Source organism: Phyllobates terribilis, unplaced genomic scaffold (assembly GCF_046119375.1).
Source record: "Phyllobates terribilis strain yellow unplaced genomic scaffold, ASM4611937v1 Scaffold_5__5_contigs__length_657084704, whole genome shotgun sequence".
In the NCBI taxonomy this organism is placed as follows: domain Eukaryota; kingdom Metazoa; phylum Chordata; class Amphibia; order Anura; family Dendrobatidae; genus Phyllobates; species Phyllobates terribilis.
In genome coordinates, this window is record NW_027362765.1 from 83,963,737 (window position 1) to 83,982,590 (window position 18,854).

Consider the following 18,854-nt stretch of genomic DNA (forward strand, 5'->3'; position numbering starts at 1 on the left):
GCGGAGCAAGCCGAGCGCGTACAGTGATATGTGCAGGGGGCGGAACAAGCCGAGCGCGTACAGTGATATGTGCAGGGGCAGAGCAGGCTAAGCACGTACAGTGATATGTGCAGGGGACGGAGCAAGCTAAGCGCGTACAGTAATATGTGCAGGGGGCGGAGCAAGCTAAGCGCGTAGTGTGATATGTGCAGGGGGCGGAGCAAGATAAGCGCGTACAGTAATGTGTAGGGGGCGGAGCAAGCTAAGCACGTACAGTGATACCTCTTCCGACAAGCCTACAACCTGCAGTAACCACCGCTGCACGACCCGCTGTTCCCTCACCTACTGTATCCTCACCCATCCCTCGTTGATTGTGAGCCCTCGTGGGCAGGGTCCTCGCTCCTCCTGTACTAGTCGCTGTCACATTGTGTTCAAGATTATTGTAATTGTTCTTGTATTATACCCCTTTTTCACATGTAAAGTGCCATGGAATAAATGGCGCTATAATAATAAATAATATGTGCGGGGGCGGAGCAAGCTAAGCGCGTACAGTGATATGTGCTGGGGGCGGAGCAAGCTAAGCGCGTACAGTAATATGTGCTGGGGGCAGAGCAAGCTAAGCGTGTACAGTGATATGTGCTGGGCGGAGCAAGCTGAGCACGTACAGTAATATGTGCTGGGGGCGGAGCAAGCTGAGCACGTACAGTGATATGTGCTGGGGGTGCAGCAAGCTAAGCACGTACAGTGATATGTGCAGGGGGCGGAGCAAGCTAAGCACGTACAGGGATATGTGCAGGGGCGGAGCAAGCTAAGCACGTACAGGGATATGTGCAGGGGCGGAGCAAGCTAAGCACGTACAGGGATATGTGCAGGGGGCAGAGCAAGCTAAGCACGTACAGGGATATGTGCAGGGGGCGGAGCAAGCTAAGCACGTACAGGGATATGTGCAGGGGGCGGAGCAAGCTAAGCACGTACAGGGATATGTGCAGGGGGGCGGAGCAAGCTAAGCGCGTACAGTGATGTGCAGGGGGCGGAGCAAGCTAAGCGCGTAGTGTGATATGTGCAGGGGGCGGAGCAAGCTAAGCGCGTACAGTAATATGTGCAGGGGGCGGAGCAAGCTAAGCACGTACAGTGATACCTCTTCCGGCAAGCCTACAACCTGCAGTAACCACCGCTGCACGACCCGCTGTTCCCTCACCTACTGTATCCTCACCCATCCCTCGTAGATTGTGAGCCCTCGTGGGCAGGGTCCTCGCTCCTCCTGTACTAGTCGCTGTCACATTGTGTTCAAGATTATTGTAATTGTTCTTGTATTATACCCCTTTTTCACATGTAAAGTGCCATGGAATAAATGGCGCTATAATAATAAATAATATGTGCGGGAGCGGAGCAAGCTAAGCGCGTACAGTGATATGTGCTGGGGGCGGAGCAAGCTGAGCGCGTACAGTGATATGTGCTGGGGGCGGAGCAAGCTGAGCACGTACAGTGATATGTGCTGGGAGCGGAGCAAGCTAAGCGTGTACAGTAATATGTGCTGGGGGCAGAGCAAGCTAAGCGCGTACAGTGATATGTGCTGGGCGGAGCAAGCTGAGCACGTACAGTAATATGTGCTGGGGGCGGAGCAAGCTAAGCACGTACAGTGATATGTGCAGGGGGCGGAGCAAGCTAAGCACGTACAGTGATATGTGCAGGGGGCGGAGCAAGCTAAGCACGTACAGTGATATGTGCTGGGGGCGCAGCAAGCTAAGCACGTACAGTGATATGTGCAGGGGGCGGAGCAAGCTAAGCACGTACAGTGATATGTGCAGGGGGCGGAGCAAGCTGAGCACGTACAGTAATATGTGCAGGGGGCGGAGCAAGCTAAGCACGTACAGTGATATGTGCAGGGGGCGGAGCAAGCTAAGCACGTACAGTGATATGTGCAGGGGGCGGAGCAAGCTAAGCACGTACAGGGATATGTGCTGGGGGCGCAGCAAGCTAAGCACGTACAGTGATATGTGCAGGGGGCGGAGCAAGCTAAGCACGTGCAGGGGCGGAGCAAGCTAAGCACGTACAGGGATATGTGCAGGGGCCGGCGCAAGCTAAGCACGTACAGGGATATGTGCAGGGGGCGGAGCAAGCTAAGCACGTACAGGGATATGTGCAGGGGGGCGGAGCAAGCTAAGCGCGTACAGTGATGTGCAGGGGGCGGAGCAAGCTAAGCGCGTACAGTGATATGTGCAGGGGGCGGAGCAAGCTAAGCGCGTACAGGAATATGTGCAGGGGGCGGAGCAATCTAAGCGCGTACAGTGATATGTGCAGGGGGCGGAGCAAGCTAAGCGCGTACAGTGATATGTGCAGGGGCGGAGCAAGCTAAGCGCGTACAGTGATATGTGCAGGGGGCGGAGCAAGCTAAGCGCGTACAGTGATATTTGCTGGGGGCGGAGCAAGCTAAGCGCGTACAGTGATATGTGCAGGGGGCGGAGCAAGCCGAGCGCGTACAGATCTTATGGTGGCAATATTTGAGCCTACCGGTCCCTGTAGTAAATGGTCTTTCCTGGGCCATAACTTGCCCCATCTGCCCCTGATATTCTGTGTTCTCTTATGCGGTGTAATACAGATTTCTTCCCTCAGTGGGAGCGTGCCTGTATAATACCCACCCCTATTGCCAGGCCTGTGCCCGAGGTGACAGTGGAGTCACAGTAAAGTGCCCGTTTCCGTATAACAAGATTAGTCCAGCCGACCCTTGGAGCGACGCCAGCAAGTGTCGCTTCATCGTGAAGCCAACAACTTTTGCTGCTGACTGTTTCCTCCCTCATAAACCCTGCTGTAACCGCAGCAGACGGAGAGATCCGGGCACTCTGAGGTCACGGGGCCAGACCCCGAGCTGTGCCCCCCTCCATTTCCTTCCAGACTCCCCCAGTGAGTTTAATGTCTGGCAAGTCTTGGGAGTCATTGTCTTGAGAATGCGGACATGATTAACCCCTCGACTGACATTAAATTCTAGTTGGAGAAAATTGATTATTTTGCCCCTTTGCAACAAAAAAAATATTTCCACAAGAAGAAAGCTTTCAAACGGCACAAAACCATCAAAAATTATATAATCACAGACTGTTTCTCGTCTGGGAACCTTACTGATCAGCTGGGAACCAAGTAGCGTGTGTTTGATTTTCCTGCAGCTCCCCCGCAGGAAAAATTAAAGTATTACATGGTGATTATTGAAATCAATTGATCGAAAGGACTTGCGGAGTCCTTCTGAGGTCCCAAATGAGGCTCTTGTCCCTTTTTACCACCCTGCTTCTGACAAGAGCATGGGAACAAGGTTGTCCCTGTCTTAAAGGGTTAGTGCAGCCAAATATATTTGAGAATATTAGAGGATTTGTACCGCCGCTGATTTCCTCTGGTGGGGGTGACTGTGGTCTACAGAGAGGGGATGCAGAACACGTGTGTGCAATTACACAACGCTTTTTGTAGCCACCTATGCTGGCTGCCGTAGCATCTGTCACAGCGCTGGTAATAAGACGAGTGACATTCAGGGTTTCCTTCCGGCTGCCATTCTTCTCCGCAGCATTCCAAGGATTGGCACATGGATGACTCTGCTCGGGCATCCTGTCCTGGTGTCTGCATGCTCTGGCCAATTGCCATCTCTCTTCAGCTGGTCCATCCAAGCTGGTGCTTTCCCCCTGTAACAATGCCTGCTGTGTGCTTGGACTGGCAGGACACGGTGTAGCTGGCATCAGTGCCCAGAGATGAGCGTCTTATGAATATGAGCGTATGGACCTGGGCACACACTGTTCACAGTACCCGTGTGCTTGTAACAGATATTCATCTGGTGCCATTACGGCCACAATCATGTTTCATGTTAACCTTATCAAAGAGGAATCATTTACCATAGCTAAAATAACAGGTTTTAAATATATTAAACTGCCTACGTGTTATTAGAAGGCTAACTAGTTCTCCCATTTACATCCACGGTCTTGTCTGTAGGGTGCAATATTATAGTAGTTATATTCTTGTACATAGTGGCAGTATTATAGTAATTAGATTCTTGTACATAGGGGGCAGCATTATAGTAGTTATATTCTTGTACATAGGGGCAGTATTATAGTAGTTATATTCTTGTACATAGAGGCAGTATTATAGTAGTTATATTCTTGTACATAGGGAGCAGTATTATAGTAGCTATATTCTTGTACATAGGGGCAGTATTATAGTAGTTATATTCTTGTACATAGGAGCAGTATTATAGTAGCTATATTCTTGTATATAGGGTGCAGTATTATAGTAGTTATAGTCTTGTACATAGGGGGCAGTATTATAGTAGTTATATTCTTGTACATAGGAGCAGTATTATAGTAGTTATATTCTTGTACATAGGAGCAGTATTATAGTAGTTATATTCTTGTACATAGGAGCAGTATTATAGTAGTTATATTCTTGTACATAGGGGCAGTATTATAGTAGTTATATTATTGTACATAGGGGGCAGTATTATAGTAGTTATATTCTTGTACATAGGGGGCAGTATTATAGTAGTTATATTCTTGTACATAGGGGGCGGTATTATAGCAGTTATATTCTTGTACATAGGAGCAGTATTATAATAGTTATATTCTTGTTTATAGGGGGCAGCATTATAATAGTTATATTGTTGTACATAGGGGGCAGTATTATAGTATGAAAGTCATAGGAAACCTTGCGGTAGTAGTAATTTAGTTATACTGCCCCCTGTGTACAAGACTATGACTACTATACACTTGTATGTGTTTATAGGTCAGATTTTAAGTTACAGACACCGGCATCATCTCCCAGGACACTATTATATAAGGTGGATGCATGACCCTAATCCTCTTTTAAGGCCACCTCAAGACTGACTTTTGGTACTTAGCCTCAGTAATTCCTGCTTATGTCCTTGTGTCTCATTCCGGTCTTGTGCCAAGAAAGAAGCTTACTCATACAGAGCGCTCTTATTGTGCAGATGTGCTGTGTGTCTTGGATAGCCTGAAAGTGATGGGGGACACAATCACAACATAAATGACCAATAGGTGGAGAAAATATTTTGGCTGAAGCTTGATGATGCCAACAGGATGTTGTGAAGCTTTGGACTGGTTTTTACCCACTTACCTGGATGCAAGTCCTTACAAGATGGTCGATCTGATATCATCCTAAAGAACTTGACGAACAGAAATGACTACTTTCCACAAGTACAGATGAGACTGATAAGTGGAAACCATCATAATACATTTGCCACTGCGAATCGCAAAGGGGCATCAGTCTCGGGCAGGTCTATCATTGGTGTTGGCCAATGTCTAAAGGTTACTTGAAGCACATAAGATGGCAAGGTCGGAGCTAGTTCTGATGAAGAATATCATAATGTTCTCAGCACGTGAACACATTTGCTGTGAATGAGGGGGAGGCAGGTATAAGGGCGACTCCGAAATACCAATGTCTGCATAATGAAAACCAAACCTGACCATATTGCTTGACACCCGTCCAATGAGACTCTGAGCAGCTCTCTAGCTAAACACTGACTTGCACAAAGTCCTTTGAAGTCTTTGGAGTCCATTAGGCGATAGCATTCCTCCGAGGTGCAGGAATGTTTTAGCTTTTTGATATATTGCTGGTCTTTGGAGGTTTTTTCTTCCCCTCTTCCTGTCCATGGAAACAATGGGACATGGACATCGTCACAGTGGGTAATACCTGTCTGGCTCTGGGTCATGTCCGTAGTGACTGATCTGTCTCCTGTTGCACTTTAGGACATTTTTAACGCCAAGGTTCATATTTTTAAGTTAAATAGATATTTTTGTTTTCCAGATGTTCATTCAGCTGCAGGCTGCCAAGACTTAAATTCTTGAGCCCCCCCTTAAAGTGAGTTTTGATGTTGTGTGGAACATAAAGGCTAGACATTTTAGTATTTGCGCCATGTCTGGAATTTTTCCCTCAATTTCACGATCTAAAATTAAATTTTCTTAATTTTTCATTGGGTTGGTCCTAACATAGTTAGGTCGTGACACTCTCCAAAAGGTTGGATGATGTAGACCAGTAGACCCCAGAGTAGAGTAACCAGCATCAAACCTGTAGACCTAACCTTTTTTCAAACTGTGCTATGTAAATTTAGGACATCCATGAGGACCATTTATGCCAGAGAAGTTGGGTGTTCACCACTTTCTTGAAACTCTATAAATGCCAGGATGGGTAAGGATGAAATCAGCTTGTCAATATCTGACAATCCACCTCCTCGACGGTTCTTCTCCATTTTTGTGTAGACGAGGAGTACCTCTTTAAATCGTAAAGCGACTTGAGTCTCTATTCTTTTTAGACCGCCCCCCTGTACTATAAAGACAGGGAGCATGTTCGTCTATATATAAATCTGTTTTACAATTTTTATTAACTTTTTATAAGACCGATTTTGTTTTGAAGCCAAAGTGTCTTTTGTTTTTTTTAACAAAAATATCCTTCATAATGTTCTTTATTTAAAATACAGGAAGGAAATAATACTAACACGAGCTCCTCAAGACGGAGTGGAATTTCCTCTCGTGATCTTCTTTCGCATAGGTATAATACAAGGAACTAATTAAAAAATATATTAATGCCCTTTGACATTGTATGTCGAGGCACTTACAATAATTGTGGGGGCTACAGCCCGGGCAAATCTGACAGGGTCCCAAGAGATGGACGAAATAAAATCAACCAAACTCAAGTTTCTTTTAGTATTTGCACCCTTTTTTTTTCATTTGTATTATTGGTATTTGTATTATTGGTTTAGAATCTTCATTTAACAGTTCGGAATGTTGTGTTTTATATTTTTACTTGCTCCTTGTGGGTGGAGTAAAAATTGATTAGGGGTGTGGCCTGCAAATTACTCTTAAAGTGATATTTCACTTTTACCCACAAAGTATTGATCCAGGGAGGCCAGCTTGTCTACCCCGATGGGTTAAAGTAAATCTCTGTGATTGCCAATGAAAAGTTCTACTCTTATTCAGTCCAATTATAGGTCATGCTCCAAATTTTTAGTCGAGTCTTTGGTTTTTTTGGGTACTATTGGTTGAGAAATTCCTTATAGGACTTTTTTTTTTCTAACTGTAATGCGTATATTTGAGGCTACAAATAATTTTTTGCAGTCGGGTTTCAATACAAATTTTGCACTGTTTAGCTTTTGCAGGATCTGTTATATCCATACACATTCAACTTTAATGTGGTTATGAATCCGCTTAGAGAAGTGCAGAAAAAGTCAGCTAGGTTATAAACTCCTTGTCAGACCATCATAGCGGACTTACTGACAGATTCTCAGATAGCTCATTCTCCAGCCAACAAAAGACTGCACCACATAGGCTATACAGTGCAAAAGTTTTAATGAAACCCAGTTGCAAAAGTAATTTTTGGCCCCAATTACATGTACTTAAAAAGAGAAAAAATCATCCCTTAGGTGGACAACCCCTTTAAGAAATTTAACTGAGCAGTCCGGATTTTCTTTTTTCCACTTCAAGCCCCTTGTGGGTGGAGTTAAAATAGATCATTGTAGATTAGGGGAGTGGCCAACAAAGTTCTTTTAAAGTGATGCTTCACGTTCATCCATAGGGTTTTGCTCTGGGTGGCCCGGATGTCTATCCTCAGAAGTGGCTGAAGGTAAAGTGCATGATAAATCATGATGATCGAGCCGGACGGTTGGACAGAGACTGACACTGAGTGTCCGATACAACGTCTACATCTGCATCGTATTTATGTTAATGTTCTCGTTAAGCCGAGCAATCTGTCAGGCCCATCTGTAGTCAATTTGGTTCTCTTTTATGCCCGTTGGTTTATTTTTAGGGCACTCTGCTCCTGCTGTACAGACCAGACATCACCGGACTCTGACCAGTCGTGTTTATGTATTGGTTCTCCCTTTGTGGTGAACTGCTCTAAGCCACAGGAATGCAAGTCTTGGGGTGGGGGAATAATCAGGCCAGTCCCCCTGTGCAGTTTCACAGACATCATTCTGGAAGACAGGCATATTAGACACCATGCAAAACTCTTATCTAGATGTGTGCTCCATGGTTCGATTAGCCATGTCCGCCCCGTGCAACATATAGTTGACAAACTTTGGTTGCTGTAGACCTATGCATACAGCAATTTGGCCATGGACATGGCTTATCTATTTTGGTTTCTTCTGAGCTCGGGAATTTGGCCATGGGCTGCGTTTGGTTCCCAGGCTGTTGAAGGACCATTAACCTTCATTCATCATCAGTCAAGGCAACGATGCATCCATTCCCCTAATTACCTGGCAACCCATTAAACGTCTTCAGCCTAGGTTGGAAACACTTTAAATATTTGTATGGGGTTGTTAACATGTCTAGTTGTCACTGGTCTGTATCAGATCCAGTATTAAAAAATAAACAAAAAACTGGATCCGTCAGACACTTTGGTCTCTGTGTTGTACCCTTTTTTATTCCATTTGCAATGGAGGAGTCTCTGCTCACCTCTTGTGTTCATGCCTATGAGTGGTAAATCTTTTAGAAAAGATAAGAGGGGTTATCCTAAATAGCACATTTGATCACTTATCTTTTCGATATACTCTACATGTCTGACGGTGTGGACTCGCATCTATCTCAAGATAAGGGCCTCGTTGCGTCGGTGACGGACCGGTTCGCGCATGTGCAGATCTCTCCTTTAATTTCTTTGGGAACTTTGAAAATTGCTGAGCAAGCTCAGCCAGCTCTGTTTCTTACGTGGGAGAAGTGCGGCTCCTGCAGCGAAACCATCATCTGTCGAAGAGCTCATGGGTTTTGGTGTACAGCTGAAACATTTCTATATTTTTGGTTGTCTTCTACCCATGACTAAGAAGCTTTATCCTCAAACTCTGGATCTACAATTTTGACCTCTCCAAAAAACCTTCTCTTTTTAGAAGACCTGTCCTCATGTAGACCAGAATTTTTCAAAACAAGTTTTTCCATTTCTAGATATCCTATTCATAATGTCAATGTTCTTTGAGAAGACCACCCTTCTAGAAGACCATTCTGCAGTTTTTGATGGCCATTCCAAGGTAGTTTCAACTAAAAAATGATCCGATCATCTTGTTGACTCGTCTATCGGAAAGATCTTGAGTTACCGGTAGACATTCTATAAAACTTCTGAGGAGGGCATTACGACACCTAACACATCTCCTCCTTTATCAGGTGGTGTGGTCATGTCATTGACCACCTACAAACCATGTGGAAGACCTTGACATTTTTGATGGGTCAACCAGATCTGGTTGGACAAGTATTTCTAAAGCTTCCAAGTGAATTCCTTCGCCTGGGGAACCTCATCCATTTGTCTCGTCCTGAGTGATGAGACGACTTCTCTGGTGGGCGTTTAATAGGAAGGACGTGGCTTTAGCCACGCTCGGGTTAAACTCAATTACATTAACTGCATTCATATGACTGACATGTGCCTGATGTTACTCGCAACAAACAGGATGGAACAACAGGTGCGGAACAAGGATTCCTGGATACCAGATAGCTAACACCGTAACATCGCCCGCCATCCCGTGCACACAATACTTATGTCTACTGCATTACCATATTAACTGCTTGCATCTGTATGTTCCCGTATGTCAGAGCAATAGACAGAGCTCACTCGTAATATAGGACATTGGGATTTACTTAACAGAACAAGTCCAAAGAAATAGCAACTTATCAGCTAATTGATATTTCCTAGAAGTTCGGAGAGATTGGGTACTGGATAATGACTTTTGATGGTGCCATCACAAAAAAATAAAAAAATTTTCTTTTTGCCTACCACTATACTTGTACATTGGACTGCACAGTTCGAATCAGCTTTTTTCCAGCTGCCCCATAAAGAGCGGGTGTCACGGGTCCATGACCACAATTAGATTCTAGTAGCACGTTTCAGAGCCCTGTTCTCGATTTGACGGAGGCCCCCGCGGTCCTACCCCCACCGATCAGAGAGTTAGCCCCAATCCTAATGAAGGAAAAACCCTTTAATGCAATTGTAGATTGATGACCTTCAGTTGCTTCCTACAGAGGTCAAGGGAAATGTCCTGAACTGTAGAAGTTGCTTTAAAGAGGACTGTGGAGTGACCGTTCCCTGGTCCTGCAGCTCTACTATTGTAGTGGGGGGTGAAAGTAACTTAATGTAATGTTTTTTGTTGGGTCCCATGAGGCATCACTTCCAACCAGGATTGTCTTGTCTCCTCCTCCTTGGTGGAGTTTAAGGGTCTCGGATGGGAACAAGTGCATGTATGCTTTAAATGGCCCAGGTTCTTTGGTGCCCTCCTAGCTATGTCACCCGCAGAGCTAGCAGCCTGCTTTACCCTTGTGTTCAGGATTCCCCGTGCCCGTCTGGGAGCAGCTGTGGGAACGTTCATTGGGATTGTTTAGAGACAACTGTCTTGCTGCGGCATTTATGTGCCGAGCTCTTAATAGAGAAGTGATTTACTGGAGTGTTTAAACACAGATCATCCCCCTGTTAGTGTATAATGGCTTTATTATGGTGGTATGGCGGCCGTGACATATCCCAGATGTTACATGTCTTGTATTGGAGTCTTGTTTGGTTCTGGCATTAATGGCGCTAATCACAGACTGCAGAGCTGAAAAGGCTGCTCCATCTTTTATCACCATGTTACAGCACACATTATTTATACTGTATTATACTCCAGAGCTGCACTCACTATTCTGCTGGTGGAGTCACTGTGTACATACATTACTTATCCTGTACTGATCCTGAGTTACATCCTGTATTATACTCCAGAGCTGCACTCCCTATTCTGCTGGTGCAGTCACTGTGTACATACATTACTTATCCTGTACTGATCCTGAGTTACATCCTGTATTATACTCCAGAGCTGCACTCACTATTCTGCTGGGGGAGTCACTGTGTACATACATTACTTATCCTGTACTATACTCCAGAGCTGCACTCACTATTCTGCTGGTGCAGTTACTGTGTACATACATTACATTATTGATCCTGTACTGATCCTGAGTTACATCCTGTATTATACTCCAGAGCAGCACTCACTATTCTGCTGGTGGAGTCACTGTGCACATACATTACATTACTTCTCCTGTACTGATCCTGAGTTACATCCTGTATTATACCCCAGAGCTGCACTCACTATTCTGCTGGTGCAGTCACTGTGTACATTACATTACTTATCCTGTACTGATCCTGAGCTACATCCTGTATTATACTCCAGAGCTGCACTCACTATTCTGCTGGTGCAGTCACTGTGTACATTACATTACTTATCCTGTACTGATCCTGAGTTACATCCTGTATTATACTCCAGAGCTGCACTCACTATTCTGCTGGTGCAGTCACTGTGTACATACATTACTTATCCTGTACTGATCCTGAGTTACATCCTGTATTATACTCCAGAGCTGCACTCACTATTCTGCTGGTGGAGTCACTGTGTACATACATTAGTTATCCTGTACTGATCCTGAGTTACATCCTGTATTATACTCCAGAGCTGCACTCACTATTCTGCTGGTGGAGTCACTGTGTACATACATTACATTACTTATCCTGTACTGATCCTGAGTTACATCCTGTATTATACTCCAGAGCTGCACTCACTATTCTGCTGGTGCAGTCACTGTGTACATACATTACATTACTTATCCTGTACTGATCCTGAGTTATATCCTGTATTATACTCCAGAGCTGCACTCACTATTCTGCTGGTGCAGTCACTGGGTACATACATTACATAACTTATCCTGTACTGATCCTGAGTTACATCCTGTATTATACTCCAGAACTGCACTCACTATTCTGCTGGTGCAGTCACTGTGTACATACATTATATTACTTATCCTGTACTGATCCTGAGTTACATCCTGTATTATACTCCAGAGCTGCACTCACTATTCTGCTGGTGGAGTCATTGTATACATACATTACATTACTGATCCTGTACTGATCCTGAGTTACATCCTGTATTATACTCCAGAACTGCACTCACTATTCTGCTGGTGCAGTCACTGTGTACATACATTACATTACTTATCCTGTACTGATCCGGAGTTACATCCTGTATTATACTCCAGAGCTGCACTCACTATTCTGCTGGTGCAGTCACTGTGTACATACATTACATTACTTATCCTGTACTGATCCTGAGTTACATCCTGTATTATACTCCAGAGCAGCACTCACTATTCTGCTGGTGCAGTCACTGTGTACATACATTACATTACTTATCCTGTACTGATCCTGAGTTACATCCTGTATTATACTCCAGAACTGCACTCACTATTCTGCTGGTGTTCATCTGTCGTACAGGCTGAATGCTGTTGCCGGACTGCAGCACTTCCTCCATTTAGTGACCATGTTTGTGGTGTCAGGGCCACGGTGTTGCCCTTTAGTAGTTATGTCCTCTTATAATATAGATCCTTCAACATAGTGAGGTCACGATAACAGGACTGATACTATATAAGTAGGCAGATTCTTTCGGTGGGTCGCACAGACGTGCAGGGCTGTTGGATTGTGAGCTGCCATAAGTAGGCTGACACGTGGTCAGCGTGGTGACAGCGCAGTGACAGCCTGGTGGCAGGGGCAGCTTCCTGTAATTCATGATGCAGATGCTGGTGCTGGAAACGTTTAGCCATGTCTGGCAGTCAGGAGTGCACGTTATTTCTCTCTGGTGTCGGCTGGGTCCAGCAGTGATGACTGATGTTGTACACAACAGAGCGCAGTAGTCGCCCACCCCCCACACCCTGTAGCCTGTCCAGGGGCAATTCTCTGCGGCCCTGAGGAGAGTCAGCAGCTGAAAGCATGTGGTCTCTGTACGGTGCTGCAAGATATGGTAGCGACATTCACTCAGCTTTAAATGGGAAGGGGATTGCAAAGGAGTGACTGGCAGAGGGGTCTCAGAGCCCCTGGTATAATTACCATTGCCAGGGGTTAAAGGAATTCTTCATTGTAGTGGATTCTCTCTACATCTTGTTAGTTGAGTAGGTAAAGTCTTACATACGGCCACTGCTGACACTCGCTAGAGAGACTGCGTTCTTCTGGAGAACTAAATTGCATGTCCTTTTCCCATGGAGCATCAGTGAGAACCAGGACCCGGGAGAAGTAAGGGATACAGACTGAACAGTGCCATTGTGGATGGTCACCACTAGGCAGATATAATGGTGTGGCCAGTGTGGGATCCAATAGAGTACCTTGTAGTGCGGCCGGTGTGGTATCAGATGGTGTGGCTTGTAGTGCGGCTGGTGTGGTATCTGATGGTGTGGCTTGTAGTGCGGCCGGTATGGTGTCTGATGGTGTGGCTTGTAGTGCGGCCGGTGTGGTATCTGATGGTGTGGCCTGTAGTGCGGCCGGTGTGGTATCTGATGGTGTGGCCTGTAGTGCGGACGGTGTGGTATCTGATGGTGTGGCTTGTATTGCGGCCGGTGTGGTGTCTGATGGTGTGGCTTGTAGTGCGGCCGGTGTGGTATCTGATGGTGTGGCTTGTATTGCGGCCGGTGTGGTGTCTGATGGTGTGGCTTGTATTGCGGCCGGTGTGGTGTCTGATGGTGTGGCTTGTGGTGTCTGATGGTGTGGCTTGTGGTGTCTGATGGTGTGGTGTCTGATGGTGTGGTGTCTGATGGTGTGGCTTGTAGTGCGGCCGGTGTGGTGTCTGATGGTGTGGCTTGTAGTGCGGCCGGTGTGGTGTCTGATGGTGTGGCTTGTAGTGCGGCCGGTGTGGTGTCTGATGGTGTGGCTTGTAGTGCGGCCGGTGTGGTGTCTGATGGTGTGGCTTGCAGTGCGGCCGGTGTGGTGTCTGATGGTGTGGCTTGCAGTGCGGCCGGTGTGGTGTCTGATGGTGTGGCTTGCAGTGCGGCCGGTGTGGTGTCTGATGGTGTGGTGTCTGATGGTGTGGTGTCTGATGGTGTGGTGTCTGATGGTGTGGTGTCTGATGGTGTGGTGTCTGATGGTGTGGTGTCTGATGGTGTGGCTTGTAGTGCGGCCGGTGTGGTGTCTGATGGTGTGGCTTGTAGTGCGGCCGGTGTGGTGTCTGATGGTGTGGCTTGTAGTGCGGCCGGTGTGGTGTCTGATGGTGTGGCTTGTAGTGCGGCCGGTGTGGTGTCTGATGGTGTGGCTTGTAGTGCGGCCGGTGTGGTGTCTGATGGTGTGGCTTGCAGTGCGGCCGGTGTGGTGTCTGATGGTGTGGCTTGCAGTGCGGCCGGTGTGGTGTCTGATGGTGTGGCTTGCAGTGCGGCCGGTGTGGTGTCTGATGGTGTGGCTTGCAGTGCGGCCGGTGTGGTGTCTGATGGTGTGGCTTGCAGTGCGGCCGGTGTGGTGTCTGATGGTGTGGTGTCTGATGGTGTGGTGTCTGATGGTGTGGTGTCTGATGGTGTGGTGTCTGATGGTGTGGCTTGCAGTGCGGCCGGTGTGGTGTCTGATGGTGTGGCTTGCAGTGCGGCCGGTGTGGTGTCTGATGGTGTGGCTTGCAGTGCGGCCGGTGTGGTGTCTGATGGTGTGGCTTGCAGTGCGGCCGGTGTGGTGTCTGATGGTGTGGCTTGCAGTGCGGCCGGTGTGGTGTCTGATGGTGTGGCTTGCAGTGCGGCCGGTGTGGTGTCTGATGGTGTGGCTTGCAGTGCGGCCGGTGTGGTGTCTGATGGTGTGGCTTGCAGTGCGGCCGGTGTGGTGTCTGATGGTGTGGCTTGCAGTGCGGCCGGTGTGGTGTCTGATGGTGTGGTGTCTGATGGTGTGGTGTCTGATGGTGTGGTGTCTGGTGGTGTGGTGTCTGGTGGTGTGGTGTCTGGTGGTGTGGTGTCTGGTGGTGTGGTGTCTGGTGGTGTGGTGTCTGGTGGTGTGGTGTCTGGTGGTGTGGTGTCTGGTGGTGTGGTGTCTGATGGTGTGGCTTGCAGTGCGGCCGGTGTGGTGTCTGATGGTGTGGCTTGCAGTGCGGCCGGTGTGGTGTCTGATGGTGTGGCTTGCAGTGCGGCCGGTGTGGTGTCTGATGGTGTGGCTTGCAGTGCGGCCGGTGTGGTGTCTGATGGTGTGGTGTCTGATGGTGTGGTGTCTGATGGTGTGGTGTCTGATGGTGTGGTGTCTGGTGTGGCTTGCAGTGCGGCCGGTGTGGTGTCTGATGGTGTGGCTTGCAGTGCGGCCGGTGTGGTGTCTGATGGTGTGGCTTGCAGTGCGGCCGGTGTGGTGTCTGATGGTGTGGCTTGCAGTGCGGCCGGTGTGGTGTCTGATGGTGTGGCTTGCAGTGCGGCCGGTGTGGTGTCTGATGGTGTGGTGTCTGATGGTGTGGTGTCTGATGGTGTGGTGTCTGATGGTGTGGTGTCTGATGGTGTGGCTTGCAGTGCGGCCGGTGTGGTGTCTGATGGTGTGGCTTGCAGTGCGGCCGGTGTGGTGTCTGATGGTGTGGCTTGTAGTGCGGCCGGTGTGGTGTCTGATGGTGTGGCTTGCAGTGCGGCCGGTGTGGTGTCTGATGGTGTGGCTTGCAGTGCGGCCGGTGTGGTGTCTGATGGTGTGGCTTGCAGTGCGGCCGGTGTGGTGTCTGATGGTGTGGCTTGCAGTGCGGCCGGTGTGGTGTCTGATGGTGTGGCTTGCAGTGCGGCCGGTGTGGTGTCTGATGGTGTGGCTTGCAGTGCGGCCGGTGTGGTATCTTAGTGAGATGCGCCCATCTCTTGTGTATGGGGTGTAGATATGACAGGAGACGTGGGCATTCGTGGTAGCGTCCACCTCTAAGCAGCCTCTGCCTGGGCACCGGGGATAGCACAATTGCCCACATCACACTCTGGGTGTTAGGAGCTGGTGAGTAGTAAGTGCTGGACCCCTCTGCCTCCTGTAATGGGGGGCTCTTATCTCTGGGGTCTGGTGCCCGCTGTGTCCCTACATTCACAGTGAGTTTTCTCGGCTCCTCTCTGCGGGACGTCAGTAAATCTGCAGCCGCCTCTTCTCCTCGGCGTTTGCTTACAATAAGACGTGTCTGTTTGGCGCTGAGTGTCGGGGGCACATACAGTAGTGGTGACATCACAGACCGTGGAGATTAATGGCCGGATAAACAGTCGGCGGATACGATGTCTGGTGTAATAATGTGCGGAGAGCAGCCGCCATTCATCATCATCGTGTGATTAGCACCATGGCAGACGTCCACGGAACGGTGAGGAAGCCACGTAACCCGTCTGCACAGGGGCCGTACATATTGCTCCATGTTCTGCCCCCAGCTGGACATTGTGGTCTGATCATCTAGATTTTGTGTTTTTAATATACTTCATTTTCAGTGTTTTCTAACATGTCTGCTAGCTGTCAGTGAATAGGAACAATATTTGAGGCACAAGGAAAGTTGCAGAGCTGTTACCCATAATTGTACAGGAGTGGACTCCAGCCCTTCATTATACAGCTGTTGGTTTTTCGGTATCTCTACTTGCGGTCAGTGAATGAGAACACTATTCTGTACATTCAGAAGTTAAAACCCCTCTCTTGAGCTGCGCACAGGAGCAGAGTTGTTGCAATGTATCAGTGCCTTCCATGGGGTCAGGATAGGGATGTTTACATTCACTGACAGCAAGCGGTGGTCTACAAAAAGTTGAGGATATGGAACGTGAAGTATCGTTTAAATCGCTGTACTACTATTTAAAGGGGCGGACCCTTCAGCGAGGTGATATTGGGTGGGTCATCTGTTCTGTAGAGGTGGAGAACCCCTTTAAACTACTAAAAAACCCTTCATCAGATAAGATTTTTAATTTTTTTCCTTTTTTTCTTTCAGATCGTGAGGACCAGTCGATACTTTGCACGTAAGTAAATTCCGGAGTTCACGCTCATTCACCACCCCCATATTCGGGTGCAGGTACCACAGAAAATCTGGGAGTTGGGTGGAATCTTGCAAGAGGAAACAACCATATACATCACACATATAGGAAAGTGGCAGATAACAGAGACAATGACCTTCTTGTCGCAGCCCCTGACAAGATCCCTCTAAGAAGCTTCCACAAGGGATCTATAGACTTGCGGACACCCCCAATCCTCCATACTGTGGGCCCTGATGACATGCCAGGAGATAATTTTACGCTGGATTTCCCCTTTAAGTGTGGCAGCACCCCGCCCAGCAGCACTGCAGTCAGCTGACACTTCTCCGCTGTTGGACCTAATGGAGGGCTCCCCTTACCAGCTCCGGCCTCCCCTCCTCAGACACATCGTCTGTCATCACTACAAGTAACCTATTGTTTCACTTCTAGGCTTTTATAGTCCGTATGTTTCCTGCAAGTGCCGAAGGTTTTATGGCATTTTTTGCCCGTGATTTGGAGATCTGCAGCCACAAAACAAATTATTTTTTAGGGTCTTTAGTTGTTAGAATATTCCATTACACAGTGTCTTATAGGGGGGTCACTGACTGTGGACAATGTGGGCAAAATAGTGAGTGCAGCTCTGGAGTATAACACAGGCTGTAACTCAGGATCAGTACAGGATAAGTAATGTATATACTCAGTGACTGTACCAGCAGAATAGTGAGTGCAGCTCTGGAGTATAATACAGGAGATAACTCAGGATCAGTACAGGATAAGTAATGTATATACACAGTGACTGTACCATCAGAATAGTGAGTGCAGCTCTGGAGTATAATACAGGATGTAACTCAGGATCAGTACAGGATCAGTAATGTAATGTATGTACACAGTGACTGCACCAGCAGAATAGTGAGTGCAGCTCTGGAGTATAATACAGGATGTAACTCAGGATCAGTACAGGATAAGTAATGTAATGTATGTACACAGTGACTGTACCAGCAGAATAGTGAGTGCAGCTCTGGGGTATAATACAGGATGTAACTCAGGATCAGTACAGGATAAGTAATGTATGTACACAGTGACTGCACCAGCAGAATAGTGAGTGCAGGTCTGGAGTATAATACAGGATGTAACTCAGGATCAGTACAGGATAAGTAATGTAATGTATGTACACAGTGACTCCACCAGCAGAATAGTGAGTGCAGCTCTGGGGTATAATACAGGATGTAACTCAGGATCAGTACAGGATAAGTAATGTATGTACACAGTGACTGCCCCAGCAGAATAGTGAGTGCTGCTCTGGAGTATAATACAGGATGTAACTCAGGATTAGTACAGGATAAGTAATGTATTGTATGTACACAGTGACTCCACCAGCAGAATAGTGAGTGCAGCTCTGGAGTATAATACGGGATGTAACTCAGGATCAGTACAGGATAAGTAATGTAATGTATGTACACAGTGACTGTACCAGCAGAATAGTGAGTGCAGCTCTGGGGTATAATACAGGATGTAACTCAGGATCAGTACAGGATAAGTAATGTATGTACACAGTGACTGCACCAGCAGAATAGTGAGTGCAGCTCTGGAGTATAATACAGGATGTAACTCAGGATCAGTACAGGATAAGTAATGTAATGTATGTACACAGTGACTCCACCAGCAGAATAGTGAGTGCAGCTCTGGGGTATAATACAGGATGTAACTCAGGATCAGTACAGGATAAGTAATGTATGTACACAGTGACTGCACCAGCAGAATAGTGAGTGCACCTCTGGAGTATAATACAGGATGTACCTCAGGATCAGTACAGGATAAGTAATGTAATGTATGTACACAGTGACTGCACCAGCAGAATAGTGAGTGCAGGTCTGGAGTATAATACAGGATGTAACTCAGGATCAGTACAGGATAAGTAATGTAATGTATGTACACAGTGACTCCACCAGCAGAATAGTGAGTGCAGCTCTGGGGTATAATACAGGATGTAACTCAGGATCAGTACAGGATAAGTAATGTATGTACACAGTGACTGCCCCAGCAGAATAGTGAGTGCTGCTCTGGAGTATAATACAGGATGTAACTCAGGATTAGTACAGGATAAGTAATGTATTGTATGTACACAGTGACTCCACCAGCAGAATAGTGAGTGCAGCTCTGGAGTATAATACGGGATGTAACTCA

At 47.2% G+C, this 18,854-nt stretch overlaps 1 protein-coding gene across 3 annotated transcripts in view; it reads left to right on the forward strand.

Annotated features, from left to right (window-relative positions):
- Positions 1–18,854, forward strand: part of MYH10 (myosin heavy chain 10) — a 72,137-nt gene that overhangs the window by 25,947 nt on the left and 27,336 nt on the right. For all 3 annotated transcript variants that reach the window (XM_073682473.1, XM_073682474.1, XM_073682476.1), the window contains exon 4: positions 16,652–16,679. In XM_073682473.1, coding sequence (XP_073538574.1) covers positions 16,652–16,679 — 28 coding nt within the window. The remainder of the gene's footprint in view (positions 1–16,651; positions 16,680–18,854) is intronic.